Source organism: Asterias amurensis, chromosome 3 (assembly GCF_032118995.1).
Source record: "Asterias amurensis chromosome 3, ASM3211899v1".
Taxonomy (NCBI): domain Eukaryota; kingdom Metazoa; phylum Echinodermata; class Asteroidea; order Forcipulatida; family Asteriidae; genus Asterias; species Asterias amurensis.
In genome coordinates this window covers 762,347-783,562 of record NC_092650.1, presented here as the reverse complement: position 1 = coordinate 783,562, position 21,216 = coordinate 762,347, and the positions used below count along the sequence as shown (strand labels likewise).

The 21,216-nt window shown below is 40.5% G+C and overlaps 1 protein-coding gene across 1 annotated transcript; it reads right to left on the bottom strand.

The window, feature by feature from the left end:
* Nucleotides 1–13,628: 13,628 nt before the first annotated feature.
* On the bottom strand, nt 13,629–20,166 carry LOC139935066 (transcription factor MafB-like). The gene has a single exon (XM_071929523.1). The coding sequence runs from the start codon at nt 19,771–19,773 to the stop codon at nt 18,796–18,798; it is 978 nt and encodes a 325-aa protein (XP_071785624.1). The 5' UTR covers nt 19,774–20,166; the 3' UTR covers nt 13,629–18,795.
* Between the last annotated feature and the right edge of the window lie 1,050 nt (nt 20,167–21,216).

Sequence of the window (21,216 nt, the reverse complement as noted above, 5' to 3'; positions counted from 1 at the left end):
CGAGATCGGGAAAGCTGATACCCTACTTTCGTTTCGATTTCCAGCATTTCTGAACCCTCTCGTTTCTGCGGCGAATCATTTTCTATTCAGGTTTTGGTTTTGGGCTAATAATAAACTGCATAAAGATTAGGCACTGGGGACGCGTCTGGGGACACGTCTCTCACAGCATGTCCTAAGTTTCAACTTGTGAAAGTGCATTCCATCTTCAAAAGTTTGGTAGAGTTAAAAGAGCGCCTACACCAGGGGTGAGACATTTCAGACTTGTATCTGAATTAAGATTTTTAAGATTATTTTTTTCAGATATAAGGAACATGTGCTTTTTATTATCTACTTCAACTTCTTCTACTGTAGCATTGAGGACACTATTCGTATAAAGTCCTTGAAATCTTAAACTCATGGGGGATATCCAAACGTGGTAATGCCATCAGTTTAACGCCAAGCCTTGAATTTCATCTTTGAAAGGGCAAGGCCGTTTTAATTTTGCAAAAAGGCTCTTCTATTGGAACATCTTAAAGTCGATGGAAAACCTTTGAAGGGGCACCAAGGCCAAGCCCAGGGAATGGGGGTAGGGGGCGTGGCCTATTTGGCCTCTGTGGCCTGCGTGTATTTTAGCCCTGTAACCTACCTCGAAAACTGTGAGTTTAGTTTCAGAACTTTTTGTCGGCAGTGACTCTCGCCCCTGCAGAGCCCTGCTACACCCAGCAGACAAAATATGCCGAATTTGGTATGAGCGGTGCCTCACAAGCCTTTGTATGCGAACCCTGTTCCTTTATGTAGATAATGTGTCTCTCTATACCTTGAAAGCATGACATGCAAAATTACATCAGTTGTTGGTCGAAAGGCTCTGATAGTGGATTAGTCCACAGGGGGTGACACAACCTTAACTCCTCTCCCCATATATACCTGAGCTAAGTCCAAATCAAGACAGATAGGCTTGAACACACTTCAGTAATCGCATCCATAAGGCAAACTCTTCAAACCAACCCTGGGGCCAACTTCATAGAGCTGCTTAAGCAAACAAAATACTGCTTAGCAAATCTAAGCAGGATACCAGTTACACTTTGTAGGGCCTACTCATAGAGTCATAGAAAGGTATTTTTGCTGGTAACCTGAATATGGTAAGCATACTTTTGTTGTGCTTAGCAATTTTGAAGATTTAGCGGCTCTATGAAACTGGGCCTAGATTTCCAATTATAGAGGGTTTAGTTTTAACTCGGAGCCTTTCGGCCCAGTGTTCATGTAGTCACCAATTTAGTATGAGGTCCGCCTCGACAAGGCCAGGGGACCGTTCTCATTTTTCTTCCTGGACAAATTGAGAGACACGTTACCCGTACTGCGTGGCTTTTCTCTCGAACCCATTGCACCACAGTAATCCAGCAATACATATTACAGTATTCGGTATCAAGAGGTGTTTGTTTAGCTGCTTGGCCTATTTTATCGCTGATCAATTTGGAAGGGTATCCATGTACTCAAAAAGTGAAACAAACCCCATTGTAGCATAGCTATGGATCTGGTTTCACAAACGTGCTTAGGGTATTTGTTGCCGTAAATCAGATTTCAAGAGTATTTTGGTAATAAAAAGGGTGTTTATATAGTAAATAGAACACAGTTATGGCAATAGAGCAAGGTTATATGGTATGTCCAGGTTCCAATTGCATAGAGCTGCTTAAGCACAAACGTTAGCTATTAAGCACAATATAATTATGCTTACTAGAACAAGTTATCAACCAAAATACCATCTCAAACAGTGTATCTGTGGCTGGTATCCTGCTTATTTTTGGTGAACAATTATTTTTAATCAGACAGTATTTCTGCTTTTAAGCAGCTCTTTGAAATTCCCCCTAATAACAGGAGAAAAACAAATTCCCCGATAATTATTGTGTGAAGAAAATTACCGGCCTTATATTTCTTGAACCACTGCGGCCGTTTTTGTTTATCTATAATTGATACAATGCAATACGTGCAGGAATGATTCAGTTCTAATCACAGCCTTTATACATGGTTTTTCCGTTGAGAATGGACCACCTTTGTGCGATGAGTTCTGGGCTTGGGTTTATCGCACACCACCTACGATTTCATAATGTTAACTAGGAGGAAATAACCAAAAATGCCAACCGCTTAGCAGCTTCCCGTAAATAAAATTGGCACCTGGTGGGGATTTGTCCCCAATTTCTGCCGTCACTTACATCCAATCATCAGACCTGAACCAGCTTATTTGCCGTACTCCCTGCCTCCCAGCGTGCTCTCACCTTCACATTGTGCCGTCTATTCTTACCGAATGACCCGCCCTTGTACATGGTCCATGTCCCACCCGTCAACCCTTTGCACTTTTGGGGTGTTCTACAACGCCGTTTGGCGCCTGTTTTTATATTAGCACTTGCTGTACTCTTGTTAAACCCTTTTGGTAATGTTACCATGGATGTGTAGAGGTGCGGCCAAGATTAAGTCCCACATTTTGCAAAACGGTTTTAAAAACCCGCCTTATTATCTGTGTGGTGAAGGGAACAAATCTATTTTGTATCTTTGTGCCTGTGTCAGATGCAATTGTGTCCGCCATGCAATACTGTCCGCTCCGGACACTTTTGCATATGCAATCGTGTCCGGGGCTATGCAAAAACCCATGAGCGTGCATGCACTGAACCTACGTACTATATGCAGCATTAATATTAATGTATTTTAGGACTAAGGCGAATACCCAACGGCCGAACATTTCCCATGTCATTCATGACATGCACTTGGCTTGTAAAACAAAATGGCGAACGTATTCCGTCGACCTATGCCGTTTAATTCACTGCAAGGACGGTTTTGCACGGGGCGGGCACAACTAAATGCAAATGTGTCCGGGCGGACACACTTGCATTATGCAGCAGCGTCCGGGCGGACACGATAGCATATGCAGCAGCGTCCGGGCGGACACGATTGCATATGCAAAACCGTCCGGCGGACATTATTGCATATGCAATAATGTCTTGCGGATAGTATTGCATAGAGGACATAATTGCATGCGACACCGGCTACGTTAGTTTAGCGCTAAATACTGTTAATTGTCTTAATATTAGGCCAGATCGTTGGATAAGTAATAAAGCCGGTGTTTGAGTCGGTTTACTTCAATGAGGATTTCAGAAGACTTAACTGACGAGAAAACAACCATGCTTAAACTTACTCCGATCGTCGTCAGACAAATGAACACGCGACTATAGATTCTTTTTCTTCCGTACTAAGTTTTTTGTGACCCAAATTGAGACATTTTTTTACTGAGTATATGTACAGGGTACCGCATTGGCAATGGCAATGGCGCGAATAAAGGTCTGTAACCTCGATCTGTAACCTCGATCTGTAACCTCCCATTTGGGAGGAGCAGAGTTGAACGTGGGGTCGAGCTTGATTCTTGACCTTTGACATTTTGTTCTAGATGTCTACTGGTGGTGACCAATATGCGTTGATAGTGGATGATTGAATGACCACTTCTTTCATTGGACAAATCAATAATTGTTTGAGGCTTTTATGTTTCGGATGCAAATACACAATCAGTTACTGAAATTGGTTTTTGTTGATATCTGCGAAGTGATGTGTCCTAGTTCGTCACACGGTTGAGCGCGATGAGGGACATATTTCCCCCTTGAGCAGCCGGCGTCCTGGTTGGTGTCGCCCGGTGATTCGCTGGACGCCATCGTCCGGTCCATATCCCCCTATAACTACATAATTATCCACCAATCCATCGGTTATTATGCTTCGAAAAACAATGATTAAGACACCTGCAAACCGCCAAGCTTTGTTTCTGTGGTACACACCACACCAATCTTCCCATGTAATTGCCCGTCTCTGAGTCAAATCTAATCGCCCCGTGAATTTCCACAGAAGCCCCGTCAAGTCAACCGCAAGAAGTAAGACCCCTTTTCCCGTTGTGTGTTCATCAAAAACCACCCATCCACTCAGCGCATGCACCACTAAAAGACGAAATCTTTCCTGTTTCAAACTGTGAGGAATCTAAACACACGGGGGCCCCTGTCTAATATCTGCATTTTTTCTGCACTTCAGAATTGCCATCCTCAAAAAAAAATCAAGAATTTTGCTTCCCTTTTTGCTTCCCTTTTTTGAATCGATTTAGAAGAACATCATTTTCCTATAAGCCATTTTAACTGATGGTGGACACAATACTACGACACTTTTGTGTTTGTGCAATTTTGTCTGTATACAACAAAACCACACAGCGACGCCTATATCGCCACCATACTTCGAAAGGGCCGTTTGAAAAGCACTATGACAGTGGCAATTTTGATGTTCAGAAAACAAATCGCTGTTAGGACTAGTGAGACGTCAGGGTTCCCTACGGCTGTCCACTATTTCCATACCAGTTTAATTCAATTGACTCTGTGTTTTGTTGATCCATTTTTGACACACAGGGATCTCGACGTGAGACGAGCTTAGATAGACGACACCCGTCAGCCTTAGTCGCATTCCTACGCGTCTCTAGGTTTCTGGGATCATTTTAAAGGGCCGTGGAAAGTTTGGATCGAAGCGGGGAGGTGACAGATGACGTCACTATGACGTCACGTTTAACCGGTTTCCAAGCATCCAAAGAGTTAGACCAATCACGGGAGCTTTGAACGAGGCGAAATGGTCGTCATGCGACAGCCGATATAAATAAACTTGATGTTGAGAAATTACTGATTGAATCAGTCATAGTTTAAAATAGTCTGCTTAATGGCCTGACCTTTCAACCCTATAGCAGAGTCTTTATTAAAGGCTATTTACTGGAAGCCAGGATTACATTTTTACCGTCTTTATAGGTGCCTCACTTTTAGACGAGTTTTCACCCATACACTCTTGATTTGCTGAGATAGAGAACATTAGCCATTCCAACAGCTATACTGCTCCACATACACGCACTGCATCTCTTTGGAACTCCTTAACCTGGGCATGTACGTTTCCCTCCATCCTACAATCTAGACTGTTTTAATATAAGAGGAACATCAATTCCTACCTTCAGATCCCCTGAGTTCTTTTCACATTCAATACTTTTTCTTGTAGCCCAATACCAAGAGTGGATTGGCCGCAAATTTTGCCATCAGCTGTAAAACTCACCGTTTTAAACCTGGGGCCATTTTAATAAAGCTGTTTAGCAGAAAATTCTGCTTAGCAAATTCCTTTATCACAATGTATTAAACTATCCACAGCTCTCAATTGCTCGTTACCAAGTAACTTTGTATGCCTACAATTATTTTGAGTAATAACCAATAGTGCCCAATGTCTTTAAGAGTGATGACCAAACGAATACCTTACCTTTAAGATACGGGTGGTGTGCCAGCATCGTCTCCCATTGTCTGTCGTGCCTGACTCTCTGGACGGGATTGTGGAGTGATACCACCGACCATGAACGCCTGAACTTGGCCTGTTTACCCCCGTGTCCTATATACTCAAGAACATCCTTCTTTTCCTAATACCTGGAAATTGATCATGTTTCTTTCACATGATGTAGTAAGGGATATAAGTACAGCATTAGCTTTTGGGAAGAGTGCATTTCTGTCTGAATGCCAAGTTTAAGATCATAAAAATAGCATGCGGGAATTGTTTGGGAAGTAACTAGTCACGTCTCTTTGAAACGGATACACACGTTTCTTGGTTTGCTCTAAATACATACTGTTTATATAAAAGTAGTGGTGTAATGCAGTTTCGTTGGTGGTGTGCGACAAGTAATGATTATGCCAAAATTTCATGAATTTGTTCAAAAACTGTTAGTACATTGTGCTTAGCAAATTGACGCTAAGCTGAAATTTATGAATTCACAGTGAATACATAAGATGGCACTTGAGCAAGTTTCGTATGTGCTTTAGCAACTTCCGTGCTAACTGTAAAGTTGTACTGAAAATGTACCCGGCAGTTTGTAAAAGTTGTGTAAATTAGTACCGATTGTACAAAGAATTGTTTGATGAAAGCGTCTTTAGGATTGAACCAAAATAACACAAATTTAAACTGGTTTATATAATTTAATTTCTTTCCTTTTTTTTAAAAGCCATTTGGAAACACTGTAAAAAAAAAATGCTTATATAGTGTGTTGTCTGCACTGCAAATCTCTGCGTTCTGAACCACAATATTGTGTTTAAGATATACAAAACAACTTGCACTACATGTTTTATACCTATTTGTAAAAAAAAATGAAATCTGATCACAACATAATGTACATTTCGAAATGGGTGAGTGATACCTCATATAGTCATCATTTCCATCAATTCATTACACAATCCCAAATTAATCCATCATTGTTTTAAGCAGAGTCGTATACACAGCTTTTGGATTAAATAATACATATGGCTGTGCATATTAATTTCTAAATGCTTATAATAAGTAAATAAAATAATTTCTAGAACACTAACATCCGGTGGTATACAACAGCTGTTAACACAACGGTTTGATGAGTGGACAAATAATGGACCAAATCACGAACATGCCTCGTGCTATCAACATCATTTGCATAATGACACAAGCTAATCAGGAAATTGTAAATATTAATGGAGGATGGGTTTTGCTTGTTAGTATTAATTGTTTATTATTTTTGTTTATAAACATCAACAGGTGTGGAACATCCGATATTGAACTGATTCAGAAAGCAGAATTATCCGCCTGTAGGTTTGTGTTGGCTACGCGTTGTGAAACTAATGGTACACTAAACGTCGTAACAATAATGGTTCTGTATGGGATTTGAGGTGTTGTATGGTGAGGTATCATGATGGTTTGTGTAACACCATGTGTGTGTCTCTACCTGCCAGGTAGAGTTTGTTCTTTAGAGAACTGTCCTGCTCTATTGTTTCATATATTCCTCTATTCCTGCACCAAACCGCCATTATAACACAAATAAATAATGAAACATTTTTAACACACCTAATATTGATTACTTGAAAACATGTGTACTTAAGTGCATTTTAAAATGATTCTTTTTTTTAAAGATTTGTGACACAGTGCTTTTCGGTGTTAATAAAGGCACTGGACACTTTGGGTAATTACTCAAAAAAGTTGTTAGCATAAAAACTTACTTGATAACAAGCAATGGAGAGCTGTTGATTGTATATTAAATTGTGAGAAACGCCTCCCTCTGAAGTAAAATAGTTTTTGAGAAAGAGGTATAATTTCTCACTCAAATATTAAAAGACTTCAGGCCTGAAGCCTTTTATTATGCATCTGAAATCACACAAAATTGTGCAACAAGTGACAGTGTGTTTTTTCTTTCATTATTCTCTTGTAACTTCGATGAACAATGAGTCAAAAAAAATTGCTGACTTGTTATTTTTACACGAATATTTCGGGATACACCAAGTGAGAATACTAGTCCCTGACAATTGTCTAAAGTGTCCACTGTGCAGTGCCTTTAAGGCTATCCCTCCCCTACCATGAATAAGAACGTGCTACTGTTGTAACTCGCACAGTGCGATTTCATAAATATTAGTAAATACTCCCAAGGGCACATTGATAATATCATGCTGATTGTTTTTGTAGCTCCTGCATGTTCAGTTTATTTTAACAGCGAAGTGAGGCCCAATGGCATCAAGTTAAGCAGAAAATACTGCTTAGCACATTTCCATGCTAAGCAGAACTGAACATGGGTCGGGCAGCAGTCACAAGAATGCAAACTTTATGGACTTTTTGGTTGTAACTAGTTTCTGAAAGTAATATTTTTTTTTTTGCTCAGTAAGTTTTTGTGTAAACAGGCTTAATGAAAGTGGGCCGACGATCAAAGTTGAACACTTTCTGAGACCGTTCACAATGTTGTATCGCTTTGTTGTCACTCTTTTGGCAGTTTTATCATTGCAAATTCAACGAGGCAATTTCCTCCATGCTATTCTATGTAATCAAACCGAGGCTGAAGGGGAAACTCTCCTGTATAAGATGTCCATCATAAAGAATGGGGGTCACCATCTTGTTGGTTTTGTTGAGGGACCATTCGTCAATAACTCTCAGTTTCAGGTTTGAGATCTACTGGGTTCAGCATGACGTTGTTTTGTGCAAAACACAATACCAGCAGGGGATAGGAATTGAATCGGGATAGTTATAGTTGGTCTGATTTACCCAAATACAGTATCGTTGAAATTGTACCCATATTTCTATAAATAAATTGTCAGTAGGTATTTCACCAATGCCTAAATCATGAGAATTGTTCACAAGATCTCGAAGTGATCATAACACCAGTTGTACGGGATAAGAGACTGCTCACATAGGATTCGAACTGCCCCTAGCCACTGTGCTAGCTCTGTGTTTTAGTGGTAATATACTTTTGGGTTCGAATCCCACTCGGTTGCCTGTGGGTTTATTCTTCTTCAAGCATCGAGTACATATCAGTGTTAAAGCATCAAGTACATATCAGTGTAAGGGTCAAAATCAAATTGTATGCCAATATCCCTATCTTGTCACAGGCAGTCATTAATCCTCCTGGACGGAGAGGAGCAATCAGGAACAATCATGGCGATCTATAGAACCGTCCAATGTTGACCGTGTACCAACCACACACAGGCCTGGGCCCGGGTTTTTCCTACATCTGAGCTTGAAATTATTATTACATGTGAATGAACATCGGGTGCCACCCCCCCCCCCTTTTCTGTGCGCATGACTAATGTGTGTGTATGTAAGCTGTCACAAATAATGTACTGGCCCCAGGAAACCGGGAATGAAATCTAGAATTCATTAACTACGTCATTAGACGCAATGTTTTCATTGAGTGGTACTTCCAGAGTCACGTGAATGAAGCAATTTGATTTGTCAGTTAAAGTTGGGCCAGGTGTGGCGCACATGATTGCGTCGATCTATACAACTACATTGGTGTTCGCTGCTCTTTGGAGGCTGAGTTACAGCTCTTTTAAAATGTTGAATTTGCATTATTTTTTAAACGGATCAAACGTGTGCGGATGAGTTGTCTTTGGGCGAAGGCTGTTTGTGTATTTGGTCTAATTGTCAAAGATTTAAACTGGATAAGTGTGTTGGGAAAGCGGGTTGGGGAGGGGGTCTTCTGTTTGGTAAGCACCAAGTAACATTGACAAATTAATCCTTCATGTTTTTTTATTTTATTTACTGCTTTCATAGAATGATCCGAAGGAACATCGAGCCGTCTTTTTGTTGTAGTTGCGGGATGAATGGTGTCGTGGGATATCGGCAGATCTGTCAAAGACCGAAAACATGTTTTTTTTTTCAAAATATAAAAAACAACCATACGCCCCAACGGTGAATTGAATATGATTCAAATCCCCCCCCCCAAAAAAAAAAAAAAAAAAAAAAAAACAAAACCCACAACAACAACAACAACAACAAAACCCAAAACCGGAACCCACACCCCTTTCTGATTAATAGCTCCACCCCTCTCTTTTTAGGAGTTTGTCCATTTTAGTTAGACCTGATCAGTTTGAGTTGAAACACACCGTAGTTTTGTCAGATCACATCAAGTGACCCAAACTCACACTACGTTAAACCTCCACGTGTTTCCAATATTGAAAGTGTACGGCAATTTACTCCCAACATTGTGGTTTGAACTTTATAGAACTTGCGATTGTCAACTTGTCTCCCTTTTTTTGTTGAGCCTATAAATACACTTGAACGTGTTGTAAGCAGATGCTCTAGACTTGTGATTTCCCTTGATGCGGTCATGTTGAGTTTGTGGGAGTCACGTTCAAATTAATTTTGTTCTTAAACATGTGTAATTTCTCTTTCTCCAAAAATGTGCAATTAAGGGTTTCTTATACTTACTTTCATGCTGTAGGCCCACTTGTCATTTGTTAAACCGGTGCAGCATTCTACAGCAGTTTGGGTGCTCTAATACAGAAGGCTTTAAATACCTTCTCTGGTTGCGACTCCCATTTATAAATTTAGTTTTATAACTACTTATTAACTTGTAATCAGTATTTCTGTATTTTTGTTGGTGTACAAATGGAAGTAAAACAAACAAACAAACAAACACCACAACACCCCCAAACAAACAAACAAAGCAACTAAATAATTTCCCGCCCTTTTTTGTTTTGTACGTCGAGGAGAATCAAATGATGGTTATGGTTATTGCACATGGTGTATTGACGAAGATTGCGGCGGCATTTGGATTTTGTTTGTCTCATGTTCCAGTGGTACTAAGTTCACCAAAGTGACCTACTTTAGTGAGCTCGTCCTATCTGGGTATTACTGTGTATTGACGATTTGGCAGTGACCAGGAGGTTATGTGTTGGGGGGAGGGGGGGGGGGGTGAATCGATGAGGGGTCCTGACTGCTCGTAAATTGGGACAAGGCCATGCAATTTCGGCCATGCATTGTGGACCATCACTGCAGTCACGTTCCCTGTCTTTGGCATATGCCCTGTACTCGATACTGAATCAGACTCTAATTTCACTCAAAAGGGGATCAGACTAATTGTTTCCCTCTACCTAGGTAGTATGTTTTTTCATTAATGTGAGTTGCAACTGTTGTAATTTTGTATTTACAATTGCAGTTGAGCCATTGGCGTTCGATGTTACTCCCCCTGTGTGCAGGAAATGTTTCCTGAACATCCAATTGCATCTCATCGTTTTCCACCCTGTGGTAGACCACAGACAGACAGACAGACAGACAGACAGACAGACAGACAGACAGACAGACAGACAGACAGACAGACAGACAAACAAACAAACACCCCAATGGCCAGCTTGCCGACAGTCACGTCTGCGTAGCCCATTATTCTCAAATATTGTTTTCCCCTCTGATCGTGACATGTTATTGCGTTCAATGACAACCCATCCGTTTACTACAGTATTTTCCCCCACCCCTAACCGTTTGCTTACGTACAACCATAGCAAGGTGAACACAGCAAGGCCGTAGACACCTGAGGAATGTTTTATTGAATGCACCATCCATGAAGCGGAATCCCATATTTCCACCAGCTGTTGGAGTGATTCTCATACGGGACTTTAAGTGACCCCATCTTAGGCCGGCTGATGTATGCCAGCTCCCAGGCGACTCCGTATAAATCAGGATTCCAGATTGCGTGTACAGATCTTACTTTACTTGGTTCCCTCATCAAGCTTCTTTGGTACCCCAGCAATTTCTTGCTGAAGGTCCACTGGGGTTGTCTTGCATTGACGGCGAGTAGGTTCTACTCCAAATAAAAGTCCCCGTATGATGTTAAGGGCACCCTGAATGGTTCATATTTTTCTAGGACAAAATCACTCTGTCACTCAAATTGTTTCAAAACATGTCTGGGATATCGCAAGGGGCTGTAGAGACAGTTAGATGTGTAACCCTGGTGGATACCGAACTAACCCTTGAAAGGTTCAGTATTTTCTGGGAGACTTCAAACCGTGGCCCCACCCTTCATTCGTATGGTGTGATATGGTTTGTTGTCAGTTGTCCTGCCCATATGAGGGTGATGGATTATTGGGGTGAAGGTGGGTGGGGCCTCTGAAGACCCCAGTTCAGACGAACTCCAAAACCACACCCCCTGTCACAATGATGAATAACTGAACCTGTGGATATGTTGATATACAAATAGAGAAAGGACCACGGATAACTATGTTTAAAAGACGGGAAGAGGAGGGGGTGGAGCAGAGATAGTGACACCTAACGACTGGCCCTGGTGTGGGTATGTTGATGAAATTGTTTGAAGGACGGGAAGAGGAGGGGTTTGTTGAGAAAGCCCCAGTTCAAACGATTGTGAAAAGCACAATGATGAATAACTGAGCCTATGGATGAAGTTGATTAATGTGTTTGAAGGAAAGAAAGAGGAGGAGTTCGACCATAGCCAGAGAACATTCAGTTCAGACGATTGTAAAAAGCACACATCTCCTGTCATTATGACGAATGACTGGTTATGTGGAAATGTTGGTGTAATTGTGTTTGAGTAACTCGTCTTACCTTAGGATTCCCCTTAATTTTTATTAACTCACAAAGAGTCCTAGGACTAGTCCTAAGTTAGGACTATCTTAATGAAATCAACCCCGTGGATCAATTAGTCTTAATTCTTTAACTTTTCACTGTACGCATTTGGGGAAACTAAAGCATGGAGCAGGGGCTTTAAGGATGGTTGTTTTTAATCTGCAGCCAAGGTACACGCCCTCCGTATCCAGCATGCATCCAGCCCGTATCCAGCCCACATCCAGCCCACATCCAACCCTTATCCAGCTCACATCCAACCCGTATTCAGCATACATCCAGCCCGTATCCAGCACGCATCCAGCATGCATCCAGCCCGTATCCAGCCCACGACCAACCCGTATCCAGCCCACATCCAGCCCGTATCCAGCACGCATCCCGCCCACATCTCATGTCGTTAAAATGATCTCAGAAATGTTCCCATTTCTGCAAATTTTTTAACACATGTCGTGTTTCATTATAGACACATTTTGTCCCCTTATCATCTCTAGGGTCAGGGGTCACACAGGTCACCATATACACATGGGCACCACCTGTAATTGCAGTTAATCCTTTCTCAGCTTAAACCATTTTGAGTGAATTTCGCAAGTGAATGGAACGCCTGATCAGAGAGTGTAATGTAATTACATGTTGACCTAGTTGGAGGACCTCGGTGATTGGGGACCCTTGGAATCAACACTTCAGCCATCTTGGTTTAGTGTCCTGTGTGGATTGTGTGGGAGTAACGCTGATGCTCAATGTACGAATAGAACCGGACTATTTGCCTGCCACCCCGCCATCTGGGAGGAAAATATTCTGACAAAGATGAAGGATTTCACCCACCCAATTCTTCCCAAGTCCCTTTGAGAAACCATGGTTTGAGCTTGGGTTTTTTTCTTAGGCTTCGTCAGTTATTTTAGAAAACTTGTGTGTTACCTTACTGGGCTTCAATCGAGCGTCCGGATCCAAAGCCAGAGCCCATCGAGCCCATTTCGTGATTTCGAAAAGGGCCTTGTCACACAGGGCAAATTGTACATGCCACTAGGAGACGACCAACTAGTAACTGCATTGCATGCAAAAGAAACACTTCGTTGGTACAACAAACAATTGTTTCTGTTAGTATAATTACTGTCCCATGAAAGAAAATGTTGTGGAATAAGCGTGGAATTGTTTTCCTTCTTGGAGATTGACTGGAACTGGTTGCTTGTAATTTTAACCGGATGTTTCAGTTGATTTAAAGGAATTTGAAAAAATACAAGGTACTTTAAAGGCAGTGGACACTATTGGTAATTACTCAAAATAATTATTAGCATAAAACCTTACTTGGTAATAAGTAATGGGGAGAGGTTGATAGTATAAAACATTGTGAGAAACGGCTCCCTCTGAAGTGACGTAGTTTTTGAGAAAGAAGTAATTTTGCACGAATTTGATTTCGAGACCTCAAAATTAGATTTTGAGGTTTCGAAATCAAGCATCTAAAAGCGCACAACCTCGTATGACATAAGTGTTTTTTCTTTCGTCATTATCTCGCAACGTTGACGACTAATTGAGCTCAAATTTTCACAGGTTTGTTATTTTATGCATATTATGTTGAGATACACCAAGTGAGAAGACTGGTCTTTGACAATTACCAAAGGTTTCCAGTGTCTTTAATGAGTGCAATAGTAAGACACAATGAAATGGAAACATCATTTTCTATATCTGCACTTGTTCTTATGAATTTATTTGTTTGTTTTGTTTTATACTCTAAACTTTTTAGAAACCAAAGAAGTGCCGCACTTTAGCCCATTTTGATATTACCTGCCGCGTGAAGCATTGACTATTACCAGTTATTATATTTTCCTATACATGTCACGCTTTCCTTAGTATGACATTGAACTATTGAACCCCCAAGAGAAAAAAATAGAAATAATAATAAAACTTATGATTTTGACAGAGATCCCCAATTTTAGGGGGTAATAGAAAAATGAAATTACAGGCATGGAGGAATGATTGACTGGGGGTAGGGGTCAAATCCATTGCTGTGAGTTAGACTCAAATAAAGTGGATATCCTCACCGCATGGGGAACCATTAAACTTTTGACATGTTAAAGTCTGACGTAAACAATCAGATAATGTTGCATTGGTTTGAGACCCTAGCCGTTGAGTCTCTTTTAGGTGGGTGTGGTTGGTGGTAGTGGTCGGAGGGAAACTTTTGCGTATAGCACTATTAGATTTGGCAAGCCTGATACTTCACGTAGGCAACGAAGTCTATTGCCTCCATGCCCCCTGGTCATTGCCTTCGTGCCCTTGAATTGCAGGGTGGTATAAATTTACAATTTCCCTCAGAAGGTGCCCTTTACCAAGAAGAAAGTGCCTTAGTTCACTTGCCCTTTACGAGGTGGGTATCGATTTGGTCTCACATTATGTTCTCATCTTCACACACTCTGAGAAATGTCGGGTCAGATTGACCTGCATCCAGGTCCCGTAAGGACCATGGGTAGCCTTTTGTCAAGGTCTTCGTTGCTCGGACAGCTTCATATAGAGCCGCGATCCCAAGCGACTAGAAGGGGAAACCACGCACTGAGCGGCGGGCATTCGCAACGCGACTCTCAAGAGTGGTCTCCCATTCCAGTCGCTCTACAAAGCTGTCCAAGCCACGAACGCCTTGACAAAAAGGCTAAACACTTGACAGTTTTTTAATCAATTTACCTACACGTAAAAAACACAATATTTACTAATAACAAAATGAAATGCAAATGTTTTTTTAATTCCTGAAGACTGCACACTCAGTTTATTCTCCTGATGTTAAGACAAGTAGCTGCATCATAAATTTTGGCTTAAATTGCTTAAAACATAGACAAAGCATTGCAGCACATAATTTGTTTCTTCGAAATCTTACAAGCTTCAATAGGAAAGATACACTGAATTCATAATTCACACGTGAAACACCATTAATTAAAGTTAACTTTTGTTTTACTCATTAAGATGATGCGAAAAACCAGCAACTATCTCCTTTTCTCTCCTCCGTTCTACTTTTGTTTTAGTATGTTCTAAATCTAAATCTACTCTAACTTCTAACAAAACTGATTCTTATTATTGTGTAACTTCTTTACAGAAAATTTACAGTCAAAATCATCAGTAAAATTGTAATGGAGACAATTAGGTCGGAAACCAGACTCCTGCCTTTAAGATTCAAACGATTAAGTCACGCACTTAGTACAGACTACGACGTCACAATAATTTGACCTTTTGTGAGGTTACAATTTGACCTTTTTGTGAGGTCAAATGGCAAGGTCCTTTTCCAAAGGCTCACGTAAATTTGTCTAATTGAAATCAGTTTCAGCTCCATTGATTTTAAAAACTAGCCAAGCATGGAATACAAACTGCTTGTGAGATACGGAATGTCGCGATATGTATAAACAAATTGTTGTCAATTGAGACTTAAAATGTTATTTTTTTCTCTAATAATAATTTCATGCCACAGTGTAGACCTTGATAGCGCTGCAGCCATCTTGTCTGGTTCCCCTTTGCGCCATTGCAATTTCAGCGCTTCATACACAGAAATGGGCCAGCCTATTACAGTGCTTGCCTCGGTTTCAACACGCGTATTAACTATGGGAGGAAAGCCCAGCAGCGTAATAAAGGTCTACTGATGACATCACCGTCACTCCACTGAATTTATACATTTTGTCAGGTTACATTTTGGCACCTATCCAGGGGGTCAGGAGCGGCAAATGGCAAGCCCTCCCTTCTCACTAAACCACGCATGTGAACTTAGAGTATATACACCTTTTCAGAAAGTTCATTCTATTGCTGTCCCACACCCAAGTTTTGAAAAGATGTAACACATCTTCAATGCCTTTTTTTCAATTTCTGATGCGTTGTCTCTGTGTTGAGTGAGATGGCGAGAGCGGAGGGGGACATGTTCCCCACCTTCTTGTTGAAAATCAATACCACTGTGCCTGCCCTTTTCCCTCACCGTGGATTTGCAACCGACTGGCTCATAATAAGTGTTGCACAACACTGGTAAAAGTTCTCCAGATTGTCCAAACTGTCAAATTTACACCCAAACCTCATCCATGGGGAAATTAAATTGCATCAGATCATTTTTGTTTGTCAACATCGACGTAGTCATTGTCATGCATTCTGCCTCTCAAAATACCGTATTTTTATCAAAAAATCATAAAAATAAAACATCTCGCCACTTTAGTAAACAATTTCTTTTAGATTTTGGCTTTTTTCCCCAAAGCATATTGAGTATGTAATGGATCAAGCTGTAGTCACAGGGAACGTGTGCGAAAATGGTGGTCAACAAACTTAGTTGGTGCCTGTAAACAAAAACCCAAGTTTTTTTTGTGTTTTTTTAAATATCAAATTACGTATCAAAAATTGAAAAACAATTCCCATCAGTATAAAATATATCAGTTCGACATTCCCTCTTGAGGCCACTGGACACCTTTGGTAATTGTCAAAGACCAGTATTGTCACATTGTGTTTCTCAGCATAACAAAATCTTTTGACTCAATTGGTCATCAAAGTTGCAAGAGAATAATGACAGAAAAACACACCCGTGCACAAGTGTGCTTTTAAGTGGCGAATAAAAAAGGCTTCAGGTCTGAAGGCATTTGAGTGAGAAATGACCTCTTTCTCAAAAACTATACGTTACTTCAGGGGGAGCCGTTCCTCACAATGTTTTATACTATCAACAGTTCTCCATTGCTCGACACCAAGTCACTTTTTGTGCTGAAAATTATTTTGAGTAATCACCAAAAGTGTCGAGTGGCTTTAAGAAACATTTTGACATTTATTTACATGTAATTAAAAATTGGTGTCTGGATGCGTTGTTTCTGCGAACAACTGAATCCAATAAACCCAATGGAATGTCCTTGATGCAAGACAGCAGTAAGTGTATTGTATAAACCTTAGTTTTCCCTCCCTAATCGAACCGTATTGGAATGCCATACAAAGTAATTTTCTTCTATAAAAAAATAAATTCAGTTATGGTTCTTAAACATTCAATAATCACAGGCTAATCGTTGACCACAACTTTCACATACGTGCCCGGAAAAATACATACAACATCTGTTTCTAATATATAAAAAATAGGTTCCGATGGTTTATGGTGTTGTGTCAAACATGTTTTTTATGGTTGTGCGTTGCTAGCAACTGCTTTTACAGTTTGGACATGACAGGGTAAATGTCACTTAGCCATGAACATGGTTTACACAAAAAGCTTATCCCATGTGATTCTTCATGTTTTCATTCTGGTTACCACTCTTTTTTTTTCTCAGATTCTTTATTTTTTCAGAAAAACTTCATAAGTTTTCGGATTTTTTTTCGCGAAGTTTCTAGCACAGAAACACAAGCGCTCACTTGTGCGTTTTTGCTTTTGGTCCTTGTATTTGTGTGTGAGTGTGAAACGTCGACTGTTCTAAACAATACCGTTTCAAATTACAAATCTTAAATCGGGTAGGGAAAACATGGTGAATGACCAATTGAATAGCTGTATAAATCACATGGGATATTATATAATAGTTTTTAGCACATGTTGCTCTCAAACAAAATGGTATTTTGTCTTACGAGCACAAAACTTGTCTTCACTCTTTCCTCACTCTGACGTCATCGATGACCGGAGCTCCTGCTTGACCTTTAATACCTCCACAATATTCAAGATTCAAGCTTTGATCCGGTGTTTTTTTTTGTAATATATAATAATATATATATTTGTTTTTGACTTTTTTCATATTTTTTTTCAACCTGCATTTTTTTTAACGAATTCACGTTTCAATGTAACTGCATGTTGTTTTTATTTTTATCTTTTTATAGGTTTAAAGGTTTTTTTCTTGTTACTTCGTCTTGTTTCTTGCTTGTTCTTTGCGTATTGCGTTCTTATTCTTTTTATTTTTTGTTTGCATACGACTTCTTCTTGTTTACTTGTTTCGTTTCCATAGTTACCCGTTGTTCCGACTGACACGATTGGTTAAGTTTCCAGTTATACTCGTCTAAACGTACAGGACTTTTTCAGTCCGAGTATTCGATACAAAAATATAATACTTTTTTCTATTTTTTTTCTCTTCTCTTCACATATAACAAAATCGGCAAGTTTTTTATAAAGAACGTTTAAGCAAACAAGCATTTGACCATAACATCAACACTGCACACATAACAAACATTCGTCAGTTTTACCCCACCCTGAAATTACATCATCTCAACATTTAAATTTAGCACACTTTTTTGACAGATTCAAAGCCTACAATTTATCCGAAATTATTCTTCAATAAAGTTGTTGGTCATTAATTGAACCCCCCCCCACCCACTCTGACCCAACAAAACACTCTCCCACTTCAGACTAAAGTTTAATATGTGTGTAATGTACAGTATGCGGTCTTTCGTATAATGTTGTTTAAACGAATTTGGTCAAATTCAAGTTGTGTTGTTTTACTGAGAACATCTGCAGTACAACTGACTGAAAGTAAATAATATAAATTGTAATGGTGGGCTTTCTGATCAGTCAATACATTTTGATATCAGCTTCAATGGCAGTTACCTCACTTCGAATTGGTCTATTTCCAGTTATATTGATAAACATTCTTCATTCTTGTTTCCGGTTCCTCGGATTACTTCATTTCAACAGTTGTCATTTTAAAGAATATTCCCCCCCCCTTGTGTTTGTTTTGTACATTCGTAATCGATAACTCCACTCGACCTTTCGTCACAGATAATGCCATTGAAGCTAATTTGCATAATTCTTCATTTACTTCGGTTACTCCTCCAGATAGAAACATGGAAATGACATTATTTTACCTCAGTTAGATGATAAAGATATTTTGTCAGACCTTTGGGCGAGAGTTCTCAGTCCGTTGTCAAACACTTTAGTACTGTTTCAATAATTGGAACAACTCCAACTATAAAGCTGACTAAGGTTGATAGCTGCAAGGTGTTTTTAGTTTTCAAGTCAAGAGTTTACATGTAGTACTCAGGCGACTCTGGGCTACTTGGCAGACTGCTCGTCCTCAGGCGGGCTGTCTTGAAGAGTTCAAGCTCTTTCCGGTATTTGTCTCTCTCTTTCTGGACTCGTTCCAGCTCATTCTTGAGTCGGTTCACCTCCGTGTGTAGGTAGAGTTGACTGTGCTCCAAGTCAAGCCGTTGTTTGAGTCGCTTCGTACGGCAGCACTGTGCGTAGCCGCGGTTTTTGAGTGTTCTTCTTTTCTGCTTGAGCTTTATAACGTCTTCTTTCTTGTAGCCGCGAAGTTGGCGGTTGAGTTCTCTTACAGTTAAGCGAACTAACTCGTCATCACGGTACAGAGTGAAAATGTCTTTAGTAGGTTTAGTCACGGCGGGAGCGCCTGGGTCGGTACTGTCCGAGTCTGCAGCGGATGAATTACTATCATCATCTTCTTCATCTTCATCGTCGTCATCATCGCGGGCCTGCGTCTCGGAACAGTCCGAATATTTGTCGTAGTCAGGATCGGAAGGGCATAGTGCCGACATCTCACCCGTATCATAGACCGGGGACATCAGCTGTAAATTGTTGATGGTGGTAAGGGATTGAATGCTAGACATCCAATACAGCTCATCGAGGCTCGGTTTGTACTCCATGTCAACGGGACTTGGTATAAGTGCCAGGTCGTCCGGCGAATGGGGTACATTAACGCACGGGGACTCAACTAACGGAGTCAGGGATCCCGTGCCGAGGTTTGGCAGACTGGTTGGCGGGGTGCGTCGTCTTCCTACACTTGCCTTACCGATGTTGCTGGTCGTAGACACAGTCGAGGTATCGGTATGGCACTGTAGAAGGCAGGAACTTCCCGGTGAGTTAGCCTGGTCCTCGCGCTTTACCTCAGCTAGAGCCAACGGTAGCAAATCGAAATCCTGAATGTATTCCATGGCTAGAGCCGCATCCGTCTCCAAATTACAGCTGGCCTGGTCGGCGTTTGCCATCACTGGATAGAGCCAGACGGCTTCCGAATGAGTGTCACACAACACGCAGAGCTAGCACCGGGGGAACTTGCTGCTCATCAGCCGCGCTCCTCGGTCTACTTGTGACCTAAGCGAGGTCAGCTTGCTGTGTTGCTGCTCGAAATGACGGCTGCTGAGTCTCGTCTGTCAAATAAATGACTGGTCTGTTTCTTCCTCTCTCCTCTCGTGGTTTGTGCGCTGCGGTCTGGTCGTGTGTTCGGCACAGGCTACGAGGGGGCTACCCCGGAGAGAAATTTGAGACACGGCAACCTTAGCCCCCAAGGGAAAGACCTTGCGACGGCTCACCAGACAAACCGCCGTAGGTGTGTGGAGGATCCCTAGGAGTGAAGGGGAGTATGGTAATGACTATCAGAACACTCTGTGCAATCCCACTTATACCAACCATACCACCGGCTGTTCTGACGTCAGGTGGTCAGCCTATAACCAGCACATTACATCATCACTTTGGACCAATCAGAGAGTGACCTTCTATGAAGTGGGCGGGGTTAGGATAGATGAGTGACATGTTGTGCAATACAGTTGTTGTGCACAATAATATTGTTAATATTCATAATTATTATAATCACTCATCGAGCACGTGTGATTAAACACCATCGACCAAAGGTTGAGGTTGCATTGGTAATATTGGAATGACACATCTCTTTTAATGTGACTGGTCCTTTCTAGTTTATATTTACCAACACAAATATTTCAGCAGGAAAAAGGGTAAAATATGAGTAAGAAAAATAACAAATTGTTTAGAATAAAATAAATGAAAAATCAAACATTATTTTACCAGACACAATTTCGAACCATCGTTGAATTGTGTTTAACTGTTATTGTAATAAACCACAAGTTGATAGTATTGTGTAACAACCACTCTTACGCAAGGTCAATTGTATGAGAGGATAATTATTTGCTCACAGACAAACATATTAATGGCACAGTTGAGCCTGCATTGTTTATTCTGAGCCCAATCAGATGCTTAAAATAAAAAGCATTTTATATAAAAAAGTCATGGAAAGGTATTAGTAAGCCCGCGTTAAAAAAAAAACCAAGGCGGACCTAACTTTTTTGTTTTGTTTTCCCTTCTCGCGAGCAAAATTCTTCTGATGCTTTACCAGTTTGTGTCGTGGTGTTTGACTATATACTATATTGGGTTTTCACATGGTCATTATGGCCAAAGGAAACAAATAATAAATAGACAATATTCCAACTTGAGTTGTGGACAATTTCTGGAATAAGATACAAATTAATATTTGATCGTTATCGTAACCATTGTTACATCTTACGTCGCCCAAAATGTTTTTCGAAATACATAATCCATTGTTTGTCATGTTACCAATATCATGATAATGTTCACTATGATAGTTAAACCAACAAACATGAAGATAAACCCGTTCAAACTCCACTTAATAAATAATC